General features: G+C 39.9%; 1 protein-coding gene across 5 annotated transcripts in view; it reads right to left on the bottom strand.

Annotated features, from left to right (window-relative positions):
* LOC123710828 overlaps positions 1-13093 on the bottom strand; it is a 90896-nt gene that overhangs the window by 39982 nt on the left and 37821 nt on the right. For 2 of the 5 annotated variants that reach the window (XM_045663070.1, XM_045663075.1), the window contains 26 exons: positions 12753-13064; positions 12351-12662; positions 11969-12280; positions 11563-11883; positions 11167-11481; positions 10766-11089; positions 10374-10682; positions 9830-10150; positions 9425-9739; positions 8813-9136; positions 8378-8692; positions 7958-8290; positions 7566-7865; positions 7159-7485; positions 6133-7071; positions 5115-6050; positions 4585-4899; positions 4207-4515; positions 3813-4127; positions 2756-3076; positions 2375-2686; positions 1951-2280; positions 1563-1871; positions 1172-1474; positions 455-1093; positions 64-375 (listed from right to left, as the gene is read on the bottom strand). In XM_045663070.1, the coding sequence (XP_045519026.1) occupies positions 64-375; positions 455-1093; positions 1172-1474; positions 1563-1871; positions 1951-2280; positions 2375-2686; positions 2756-3076; positions 3813-4127; positions 4207-4515; positions 4585-4899; positions 5115-6050; positions 6133-7071; positions 7159-7485; positions 7566-7865; positions 7958-8290; positions 8378-8692; positions 8813-9136; positions 9425-9739; positions 9830-10150; positions 10374-10682; positions 10766-11089; positions 11167-11481; positions 11563-11883; positions 11969-12280; positions 12351-12662; positions 12753-13064 (9780 nt within the window). The remainder of the gene's footprint in view (positions 1-63; positions 376-454; positions 1094-1171; positions 1475-1562; positions 1872-1950; positions 2281-2374; positions 2687-2755; positions 3077-3812; positions 4128-4206; positions 4516-4584; positions 4900-5114; positions 6051-6132; positions 7072-7158; positions 7486-7565; positions 7866-7957; positions 8291-8377; positions 8693-8812; positions 9137-9424; positions 9740-9829; positions 10151-10373; positions 10683-10765; positions 11090-11166; positions 11482-11562; positions 11884-11968; positions 12281-12350; positions 12663-12752; positions 13065-13093) is intronic. The other 3 variants (XM_045663071.1, XM_045663073.1, XM_045663072.1) reach the window with 3 other exon arrangements.

Raw genomic sequence — 13093 nt, 5'->3', positions numbered from 1 at the left:
TGAATAATTGTAATTATGCAAACGATTTTGTATCTAGATATTGAATAAAATTTATAAACTTACTTATCATCGGGTAACATCTTGAAAATGGATTTCCAGTCAAACCTTGATTGCATACACAGATAGGGCTATGGTTGATGACGTTACAACTGGCCCTCTCACCACAACTCCCTACACACGGGTCAGAACATTTTTGGTCAATACAAGCCAAGTTCGGCGGGCATTCGGAACTCATAACACATTCTGGGCGACAATAGGGCGGTGCTCCTACAAATAAAGGTAAACAAGAGCACACTGCTTGGCCTTGTATTTCTTTGCATTGGCTGTTAGCACCGCATGGACTCGGACTGCACGGGTTTGTTTCCAAGATTTGAGCTATGAACAAATTTAAGGTTATTTAAAGAGCCACAGAGCTTTAACAATTACCGTCGTCAATTTGTTATATGATACTCACATTCTTGTAGAATACCACAGTGACTAAATGGATTTCCGGTATATCCAGACTGACAAATACAGTTCGGCCTATGATTGCTTACAAGACAGAACGCATTTACTCCACAAGAACCCGGACATGGATCAACACATTTCATGCCTGAACAGGCCTTGTTTAGGGGGCAGTCGGAATCTACAACACATTCGGGTCGACATCCCTCGTACGGGTTACCTGTATAAGTCTCTGCACATAGGCATGCCCCTATTCCATTTTGCTCTCTACATATAGCGTTTGCTCCACAAGGATTTGGATTGCATGGGTGTAAACTTTCACTTGGTCTAGATATAACTTCTAGGCTGCAATGTGAAAATGGGTCGCCTGTGTAACCAGATTGACAAAGGCAAACTGGAGAATGACTAACAACTCTGCATTCAGAGTTAATTCCACAGCTTCCTATACATGGGTCAGAACATTTTTGGTTGATACAGGCTTGATTGTGATCGCATTCACTATTACTTATACATTCTGGCTTGCAATGTGGTGGTGTCCCCTTGTAATTATCGAGACAAGCACAAACTGGTCCGTCATCTTTACTTCTACAGGTCGAATAGGGTCCGCAAGGAGATGGCTCACAGGGATTGATTTGGATTGGTACATTTACTACAATTGAATAAATAACACAATTATGTTGTAAAAATTACACAATAACTATCATGAGTAAATCTATAAAGATCTTACCAATATAATCGCATTTTCTGAAGGGATCTCCAGTGAACAATGCTGGGCAAGTACAAATTGGATTATGGTTAATAACTTCACATACGGCAGCAATCCCACAAGCACCTTGACATGGATTAACACATTTTTGGTTCTGACACGCCTCATTGAGTGGACATTCTAAACTCACAACACATTCTGGTCTACAGTTAGGAGGGCTACCACGATATCCCTGTAGGCATGAGCATACTGCTTGGCCGTGTGATTGCTGACATTGACTGTTTGGACCACATGGTGAAGGTTGACAGGGGCTTTTGTTTATAACTGAGAACAAATGGCATTACGTGAATTATACAATTAAAGAAAGAAGCACCACTAAGCGAAGAAAACGAATTATATGTTTAATAATTACCGCTTATAGCACGACATTCAATAAAGGCGTTGCCACTCATTCCACGTGGACAAGAACACATGGGGACGTGATTGTTGACTTCACATATGGCATGAAGTCCACATGTTCCTATACATGGATCTACACACTTATTCTTTTGGCAACCTTTGTTTCGAGCACAGTCTGTATTATATAGACATTCTGGTCTGCATCCGAAGTATGGATCGCCATTATAGTCAGCTATACAAGTACAAACTCCATTGTTACAGATTGCATTGGAACCACATGGACTAGGTGTGCAGGGATCACTAGGTTCATATTGTACAGTCTCTAAAATAACAAAAGATGAATAAATATCGAGCAATTGTAAGGCCAACACAATGATTTCTAAGAATCTTTAACGCTTTACCTTTAACAGCTGAAATTTTGCATTCTCTAAATGGGTCTCCAGTGAAGCCTTCTGAACATAAACAGACAGCTACATGTCGGTTAACAAAACAGTTGGCATAAATGCCACATGAGCCATCACACGGATTTCTACATTTTTCAGAAATACAGGCCTTATCACTAGGGCAATCAGAATGCACTACACATTCAGGTTTACAAAATGGCGGAGATCCAATATAAGATGGAAGGCACGAGCAGGAGGGCAACCCATTCGCGTTCCTACATTCCGCATAAAGTCCACATGGTGAAGATAAGCAAGGATCTGTATGTTCTTCTATAGAGAATGAAACTTCTGAAATAAATATATAAACGGAAAATAGGAAAGATATAAACGTGTATCAATAGCACCTTTATATTGTAATATAAAGTTGAAAGAAAAATCTTACGTAATTTCCGGGTACATGATATGAACGGATCTCCAGTATATCCTTGTCGACAAGAGCAAACAGGGCTATGGTTGATTACCTTACAGTCTGAGTTACTTCCACAAGGTCTTGGACACGGATTTACACATCTGTTGTTTATACAAGCCCGATTTGTTTGACAATCTGAATTTATAACACATTCTGGCTTACAGTTCGGTGGTGCTCCTATGTAATTACTCCAACATGAACATACTGGTTGATTATTAATAACTTTACATTGTGCATTAGGCCCACACGGAGATGGATTACACACGTCAATCGATGTATCTCTTACTGCAAGTAATAATATTAATGTAATACTCTGTAATTTATATTTTTTATTTAATGGTTATATGGACTTACCTAGTATTGGAGAGCACATGACTAGCGCATTTCCAGTAAAACCAAATCGACAATTGCACGTCGGTTTATGATATGTAACAAAACATTCTGCATTGAGCCCGCATACACCGGGGCAAGTATCGACACATTTGTTGTTTACGCATCCCATCATTAAAGAGCAATCAGAATCAGCTAAACACTGAGGTCTGCAACCTTGATATGGATCACCAAAATAATCAGGACGGCAAGTGCAAGATCCCGCGTTTCCTTGTACTTTACAATCCGCGTTTACACCACAAGGGGAAGGCTCACAAGGATTCAAATATTCAATTGCAGAAGTAGCTGAAATATAATTATAAAAAAATGAATTCACTTACCAATATATTCCATTCACCGTAGAAGCACTTCTATTTTCCGTTCCAAGCGTTAATCGAAGCTTAACTCGGCATGGACGACGTTAGATGACCTCTCTAATCCGATGACGCCATTGCGAACCCGCCGTAAATCGAAAGCGGCCGCCCCAACGAACGGCCTAAGCTTACTGTAAGTGCTTTGTTATCTCCGCGTGCTCCGTTGAAAAGCAAGGCATTAATTTTCAAACAAATATACAAGTTAAAAAAAGTGTTACATCCCTTCTGAAAGCACTTAACATCCTTATTCATTATTAATCGTTTATGAAACTTATACACCGTTTCAATGTGAATATTGATTAAATTATTATTAAAGCTGGGTATAGAAGTTGCATTAGCGAGATTATATAAACAGGCTTTGCGGCTGGCATGGTAGTCTCATTGCCCTTAAATAAAACCGCCAATACAACTCTATATTTACATTAGTATACCATGTCAGGCGTGAACTTATATGATTGACCTTAACTAAAGCACATAATTTAAGGCATGAATAATAATTATCACGCTTTGCAAAGCAGCGGGTTAATGCAAACTTTTAAAATATGATATACATATTTCGTTATAGTACACTTAAATCGTCGCGTGTGTTTTTCATACCTTAGATAGTTTATTTCAATTTTATCTAAAAACATAAATATTTAAGATGTTAGTAATGAAAAGAAATATACCTTTAGGTGGAATGCAACCCTGGAATGGATCTCCTTGGTAACCATGTTCACAGGCACATGTCGCTCGATGATCTACAACGGAGCACACCGCGTTGGAGCCGCAAGCGTGCACGCATGGGTCTTTACATCTCTGAGACACACAGGCCAACGCCGCGGGACATTCAGCACTGATCGTACACTCTGGTCGACAGTTAGGTGGTGACCCAATATAGCCCGCTTGGCAACTACATGCTGGTATATCTCCTGTTTTAACGCATATTGAATTGGGTCCACAAGGTGTTGGCTCGCATGGATCGATTGGGTTCGGGAGCGATACTAAAAAAAAATTAAAAGGTATACTTTAGTTTTTTAGTTTTATTATTTATTTAGGTATAGTTATTCTATGTATACATACTCGGTATTGGTGAGCAATAAGTGAACGGATCACCAGAATATCCATCATTGCAGGTACATATTGGAGAATGTGCTATAACTTGGCAGCGTGCTCCACGACCACAAGCTCCTTCACACGGGTCCCGACAACGATGGTCTATACATGCTTCTTGTAATTTACACTCAGAGCTAACGAGACATTCTGGACGACAAGTTGGCGGTGACCCAATGTGACCAGAGCGGCACGAACAAGCAGCCGCACCGTTGGTACTCACTGTACATTCGCTATATGGTCCACAAGGAGATGGAGTACATGGAGATCGGTGTGGTTCTACGAATTTAAAAGTAAATTAGACTAGCCTAAAAACTATTAACAGTTATACTCTTCAGAATATATTACCTTCTTTTATTATCTCCGTACAGTATGAGAATGGATCACCTGATGTACCGACTGCACAAGTACATGATGGTATATGGTTGTTCACGGAACAGATGGCACCAGTCCCACAGGCTCCAGGGCAGGGGTCCAAGCATTTTCCACCGTGACAAGCACGTGTTGGTGAACATTCTCCATTTGTTGAGCATTCAAGACGACAACCAAAATAAGGATCTCCAAAGAATCCTTTAGCACAAAGGCAAACGCCATTATCACATATGGAATTTGATCCGCATGGTGACGGATTGCAAGGGTCTGCAGTTGGTGGGGGCGTTGATACTAAAATGTAGAAAGTTTTTATATATATATTTATATTGATTCTTAGACTTTTTCTACCACATATAAAACATTTTTTTTCTAACATTATTTAAATATTACATTACAAGAAATTATATTTTTAAATGATGAAGTGGCTACTGACGGTAGTACTCGCATAGACCAAACAAAATATTTAAAGTATTTATGCGTCTACTGTATATGTGTGAATTTCTTACCTATTACTTCAGCACATTGTATGAATGGATCTCCAGAATATCTTGTGGGGCAGCTGCAAATTGGTATATGGTCTTGTACACGACATTCGGCTCTAAATCCGCATGAGCCTTCACAAGGGTTAGTGCATTTTTCAGCTATACAGGCTTGGTGTGATGGGCAGTCGGTATTGACTAGACACTCAGGGTGGCAATTTGGCGGGGTACCTAAATAATCTCCGCTACACGAACATGAAGGGTAGCCATTAATTGGTCGACATTCACTGTAAGGACCACAAGGATTGGGCGAACAGGGCTCCAACGGAATTTCTGTTTCACTATACTGTATTTCTTGGCACCGACTAAAGGGATCACCAGTAGTGCCCGCGGGACAGCTACATAATGGGCTGTGGTTTATAACTTGACAATGTGCACCAAGACCGCAAGTTCCTCTGCAAGGATCTGCACATCTGAGTTTATGACAGGCACGATCTGGAGGACATTCGCTGCTCACAGTACATTCTGGGCGGCAATCAGGTGGTGCGCCTTTATATTCTGGTAAACATTCACAAGAGGCTAAGCCACCGTTTTCTCTACAAACACTATTTGGACCACACGGTGAGGGCTGACAAGGTTTAATTTTCACTATTGGTTCTTCTCTAGAACATTGTACAAATGGATTTCCAGAATAACCCTTAAGGCAAGCACATGTAGGCACATGATTTACTACAGTACATTCAGCAAAGTTTCCACAGATTCCTGGGCATGGATCAGCACATTTATTACGAATGCAAGATTTATCTGCTGAGCAATCTGAGCTTAAAACACATTCAGGCCTACATCCCTCATATGGATTTCCTTGATAACCCTCTAAGCAAGAACATGCACCAGCTCCGTCTCTTTGAGTACACACAGCATTCATTCCACAGGGTGAAGGATCACAGGGTTTCACAACTTTTTCTGAAAGAGATAGTATAATAATAACAATTACAGTTTAGCTTATATTATCATAGTTAAATTTAAATAATAAAGATAAATATACCTTCTTGTGGCACACATTGTAGAAATGGATTTCCAGTAAATTGTTCACGGCATACACAAGAGACGGTGTGACTGACAATAATACAATCCGCATTTACTCCACATGAGCCCGGACAAGGATCTATACATTTGTTTCTTATACAGGCTTGATTGGAAGGACAGTCGGGATTAATCACACACTCTGGTCTACAGTTTGGAGGTTGTCCTATATAGTCATCGGCGCATCTACAATTAGCCTTTCCATTTCTTTCAGCACATATTGAGTTCGGTCCACACGGTGAAGGATTGCACGCGTCAACGGGATCATTTGGCATTATTATGATGTCAAAGCAGCTCTTAAACGGGTCTCCTGTCTGACCAACGTTACAGCTACAGATAGGACTATGATTAATAACCTCACAACGTGCTAAGAGACCACATGCGTTGATACAGGGATTAACACATTTTTTATTAACACACGCTTTTGTTGATGGACATTCAGAACTGACAACACACTCGGGTCTACAGGCTGGTGGTGATCCTTGGAAGCCTTCTACACAAGCGCATACGGCTGTATTATCTACAGTTTTACAGATACTATTCGGTCCGCAAGGCGATGGATGGCATGGGTCGTTAGGTCTAGACTTATCTCTTTCCATTGGTAGACAATGAACGAATGGATTTCCGGTATAATCAGCAATACACGAACAACTTGGTATATGGTTAATAACATCACATTTGGCATTTTGCCCGCATACACCTGGACAAGGATCTTGACACTTATTGCGGAAGCAAGCTTTGTCTCTAGGACATTCTTGGCTGCCGGTGCATTCCGGTCGACATGATTCGTAAGGATTTCCTCTATATTCCGGTAAACATGTACAGAATCCATTATCACATTTAGCATTTGATCCACAAGGTGACGGATTACATGGATCTAGCGGTGTAGGGGTTGTAGGAACTGGAAAAAATATATAGTTTTAATATTACATATATTTTAAATTATGAAAAACATAGTTAAAATAGTAATCATTTGAACGATTCTTACCCTCACTAATTGGAGAACATCTGGAGAATGGATCCCCTGTGTAGCCTTCATTACAGACGCAAACTGCTACATGATTCAAGACGTGACAGTTGGCCTCCACTCCGCAAGAACCTGGACATGGGTCTTCACATTTTTGTCGTACGCATGCTAAGGAAGCTGGACATTCAGAATTAATTGTACACTCAGGACGACATGATGGTGGTGAGCCAATATATCCTGGCAGACAAGAACAAGCAGGACCACTGGACAACAATTGGCACCGTGAGTGGGGTCCACAAGGCGAAGGAGTGCAAGAAGGAGGACGTTCGGTAGTACTAGATGGAATTTCTGTAATACAAATTTTTCACCATTGAATTTTAAGTTTATGACATACATAGAATTATATTTCAAAAATATAAAATGCTTACGGTAACATTGCGTAAACGGATCTCCAGTCATACCAGCTGGACAAGTACAAATAGGGTTATGATTCTTGACTTGGCAATGTGCTCTCAAACCACAGGTGTTCGGGCAGGGGTCATCACATTTTTGATTTATACACGCCTTCGATGAATCACATTCACTATTAACAATACATTGTGGTCTACATGATGGTGGAGAGCTAACATAATTTGGTAAGCACGAGCACACCGCTTGCATATTTACTTGTCTGCATTGACTGTTTGGACCGCAGGGAGTAGGCTCGCATGGGTTTGAAGGTGGAACATCTAAAAGGAATAAGTCATTAATTTTGAAAACTATACTTTGATAAAAGTTTTGTCGTGCCTAGTAATAATATAGAATTTACGCTTTGCCTTACCTTCCAAAACTATTTGTTTACATTGGAAGAATGGGTCCCCGGTATAACCTCTGGGGCATGTGCAGACTGGTATATGTTTTTCAACAGTGCATTCTGCAAATTGTCCACAAGTTCTCGGACAGGGATCGATACATTTGAAACGCGTACAAGCTAGGTTTAATGGACAATCATCATTGTTTTCACATTCTCTACGACATCCTTGCGAGCTGTAGGCGTCACCCTCATATCCTTCGGAGCAGAAGCACGCTCCCGCTCCATTAAATTCACGACATTCCGCGTTTGGTCCACATGGCGAAGGAGTACATGGACTTGAGGTTGGTGTCATTTCCGTCGCTAAAATTTCATAGAAAATAAATAAATAATTCTGAGATATACACATAACAATATAACATAGGAGTATAAAAATATGTCTTAACTTACACGAAATAACAATTTGAATGCAATTGCTAGAGGCATCTCCAGTAAAACCTTGCTGGCAATTACAGATAGCTTTATGATTCACTGTCATACATAGTGCATTTAATCCACAGGCATTCTGGCATGGATCTTTACAACGTTCGTTTATACAGGCTGCATTGCTAGGACATTCAGGATCGATTGTACATTCTGGCCGACAATTTGGTACTCTTCCAATGTAATTCGGTAGGCAAGAACAAGCTGCTTGGTCACCTATGACACGACATTCCGAGTTTGCCCCGCAGGGGGATGGGTCACACGGATTAGTTGATACCGTCCCTGAGAAAATTAAATATTACATTTACACAGTAACCTTTTATTTATTACAATTTGTTATTATTATATAACATCTTAAAACAAAGTCTAAGATATAATTTTATTTTATTTCCTCATACTCACTTTCTGTCAATGTACATCTAGTAAAGGGATCACCGGTATATCCAGGAGTGCAACTGCATATTGGATTGTGTGTTACAACTTGACAGCGTGCATTCAGCCCACAAGTATTTGGACAAGGATCTAAACATTTCTTATTAACACATGCTTTGTCTTGTGGACATTCTGAACTAACAATACATTCAGGGCGACAAGTAGGTGGCGTTCCGATGTATCCCGTTTCACAAGTGCAGACGCTATGACCGTTGACTTCCCGACACAAACTATTAGGTCCACACGGTGATGGCTGGCACGGGTTGAGTTGTGGTTCGTCTCTTTCTGATACTACTGTAGCATATACAAAATATATCAATCACTACATATACATAATAAATCATTTATAATCAGTACTTAAAAACAAAAATAGTTTTTCTTCAAATGCTCAAAATTACGATGATGTTTTGAACAGACGTGCTCTCCATTACCCACACACACACATCTCATTTAACATCAGGTGGGATTATGGCCAAACGTCTTTTTTATAAAATAATAGAAGTCATGATAAAGAGGGCTTGTCTCTGATAAGAGAGGCCATACTAATAAAGACTCATTGATTAAAAATTATTAAACACTTACGTTGTACTTCACAATTTGTTAGTGGATTTCCTGTGTATCCTGTAAGACAGGTGCAAGTTGGGGCGTGATTTACAGTTCTACATTCTGCATTGATTCCACAGGCACCGGGGCATGGATCTCTACATCTGTTATTTGAACACGCCTTGTTTCGGTCACAATCTGAATTCGAAACACATTCAGGACGACATCCGGTGTATGGGTCACCGAAGTATTCAGGAAGGCAGGAGCATGAACCAATGCCGTTTCTCTCTTTGCATATTGCATTAGCACCGCACGGAGATGGATTGCAAGGGTTTGGCGGTGGCTCTTTAGTATCTGTTAATGTTATAATAATATATATATAGTAATATACTTTAATTTAAGTGGTACTCTTACATTTATAAACTTCCTAACACAAAAACTTACGTTCGATGATAGAACATCCACTAAACGGATCACCTGTATATCCAATGATACAATGGCAGAGTGCTATATGATTTGCAATGGTGCATTCAGCGTTAAAGCCACATGATCCCGGACATGGATCTACACACTTTTCGTTTTGACATGCAAGATTACCAGGACATTCCGCATTAATAGAACATTCTGGTCTACAGTTTGGTGCAACACCCATATAGTTTGGTAAGCATGAACATGCAGGCGCTTCTCCAACTACTTTACATTGTGAATAAGGGCCACACGGCGATGGTACACATGGGTTTCCCTTAGGCACCGGAAGAATAGGTTCTAAGGAAAAAAGATAACAAGTATAGAAAACAGTAAACATCGATACGAGAGAAATATATAAAATTGATAGAGAATAGTAAAGTATAAGAAAGCAAGATATAAGAGAAATTATAAGTGAACTTTAAATAATTGAGGGTTTTTTATAAAATACAACAACACATTTTATTAACGTTCGGTTTTATTATAATATATTTTTTATCTGCATCGATTATTATTTCCTTACTTGGTTCCAGTTGGCAAGTAACGAATGGATCACCAGTAAATCCTGCTTTGCATGTACAGATAGGATTATGATTTATAACTTGGCATTTCGCATTAATTCCACATGTTCCCGGACAAGGGTCCCTACACTTTTGTTTAATGCAGGCTTGGTGTTGAGGACAATCTGTACTTATCACGCATTCTGGCCTACACGTAGGAGGCGACCCTATATAGTCCCCTTGACACGAACACACTCCATGTCCGTCTATTACTTTACAATTACTATACGGGCCACAAGGTGACGGTGAACACGGATTTTCTTCAACGGGTACTGAAACAGTATTAAATGTTTTATTCAAAACTTGAATAATCAATTGTCTCTCTCTTTACTTAGTTCATATTTCAATTACTAACTTTTTTTCTGTGGATAACATGATACCGTAGGATTTCCCATATAACCATCGATACATAAGCATACGGGGGTATGGTGTGCTACATTACAAACTGCGTTGACTCCACAAGCACCTTCACAAGGATTTACACATTTGTTGTTGGAACAAGCTTGATCAAAATGGCAATCGTTATTTGTCACACATTCTGGACGGCATCCCATGTATGGATCTCCAAAATAACCAGGGACACATGTGCAAGCACCGGCTGATTTTTTTTCCGTACATAACGCATTTGGACCACATGGCGATGGATCGCACGGGCTTTCATATTCACTTGCAACGGTCACTATGAGAATGCAACAATACAATATATTTTGGTGTAAACATATAAAACTTTGTTAGTATTACCAAAATGAAACTTACCAATAAAATAACAACCACTAAAAGGGTCACCGGTATAGCTATCTTGACATCTACATACAGCTTTGTGTGAAATAACCATACAATCAGTGTGTGCGCCGCAAGAACCATCGCAAGGTGTCATACATTTTTCGCGAATACAAGCAAGATTGCTAGGACATTCTTCGTCATAGATACATTCGGGACGACAATTCGGGGCTCTGCCCACGTAACCGGCCTTACATGAACAAGCTGGTGTTTCACCTACCATTCGACATTGTGAGTTTGGCCCACATGGGGAAGGAATACATGGATTCTGTGACGGTTTTGGTTCAGGACCTTAAAAGATTTAGGTTTTTTTTATTATTAAGTTTTTGTTAATTTCTATGTTATATTAGGGTTATTTACGAAAACACTTACGTTTTCCATAAACACATTGTATAAATGGGTCACCAATATAGTTACGGGGGCAACTACATAATGCATTATGGTTCACAACATTGCATTTCGCGTCTTTTCCGCAGGCATTGATACATGGATCTACGCATTTTTTGTTAATGCAGGCTTTGTTTGGCATACAGTCACTGCTAACCATACATTCGGGATGGCAAGAAGGGGGTGAACCGAAAAAGTCGTCCTGGCACGCACAAATGGCGTGTCCATGACTTTCTCGACATATACTATTAGGCCCACATGGCGATGGGGTGCACGGCTGGACGGATTTCTCTCTATCTATTTGGCCTAAAACGGTTTGCAAATACGAATCAAAAAATTTGAATCAAATTTAATATAATTTAACAAAGTACTTAATAATATTTTTTCTTACTGATAAAACAGGAAGTAAACGGATTTCCTTCGTATCCAGAGAAGCACGCACAAGAGGGTGCATGGTTATTTACGCGACACTCCGCATTCATACCACAAACGCCAGGACACGGATCTTTGCATTTGTTATTAATGCACGCTCTATCTTTGGGACAATCGGAATTGAGAACACATTCTGGTCGACATTCTACGTATGGATCACCATAATAGTCGGGCAGACAAGAGCACGAGCCCGCCCCATGTCTCTCTTTACACACGGCATTAGCACCACAAGGTGATCTGGAGCAGGGGCTTTCTAGTTGTGGTTCAATAACTGTAATATATTAGCATTTGTTAATAAATCTGGGATGATTAGTATCGATTATTTTTGTTGCAACACTTACTTGGAGTTAAATAACAACCGGAAAATGGATCCCCAGTGTAATCATTATCACATGTGCATATGGGGATATGCTTAACAACGTTACACGTAGCGTGTATGCCGCATGAGCCCGGACATGGATTGCTGCACTTTTCAGATATACATGCTAAGTTACTGGGACATTCGGAATTTAACGTACACTCAGGTCTACAATTTGGTGGTCGTCCAATGTAGTTGATTAAACATGAGCACACTGGTACTCCACCTAAATCTTTACACTGAGAATTTGGTCCGCAGGGACTTGGTAGACAATTGTCGACTGGCACCATATGTTCTGCGCGAAAAAAATATTAATAATAATGAATAGTAACAATGATAACAATTTTTAAAAGTTTATCTTTAAAATTAAATCAAAATAACTTACTGTCTTCCAAGTAACATCGCACAAATGGATCACCAGTATAGTCAATAAAACAACTGCAAACTGGATTATGATTGACAACGTGGCAATTTGCATTTACACCGCAAGTACCCGGACATGGGTCTTGACATTTTTGATTAACACACGCTTTATCAGGTCGACAATCCGAACTCACAATACATTCAGGCCGACAATTTGGTGGAGATCCCACACACATATCGAGACATGTACAAACAGCATGACCGTTAAAAGTTCGGCATTTACTATACGGGCCACATGGTGAAGGGTGGCAAGGATTGACAGGTTCTTGGACAGCTGAAGTAAATAAAAGTATATAAAGAAAT

This window comes from Pieris brassicae, chromosome 6 (genome assembly GCF_905147105.1).
Source record: "Pieris brassicae chromosome 6, ilPieBrab1.1, whole genome shotgun sequence".
In the NCBI taxonomy this organism is placed as follows: Eukaryota; Metazoa; Arthropoda; class Insecta; order Lepidoptera; family Pieridae; genus Pieris; species Pieris brassicae.
Note: the sequence above shows the minus strand (reverse complement) of the source record. Positions and strands in the feature narration are given on the sequence as shown.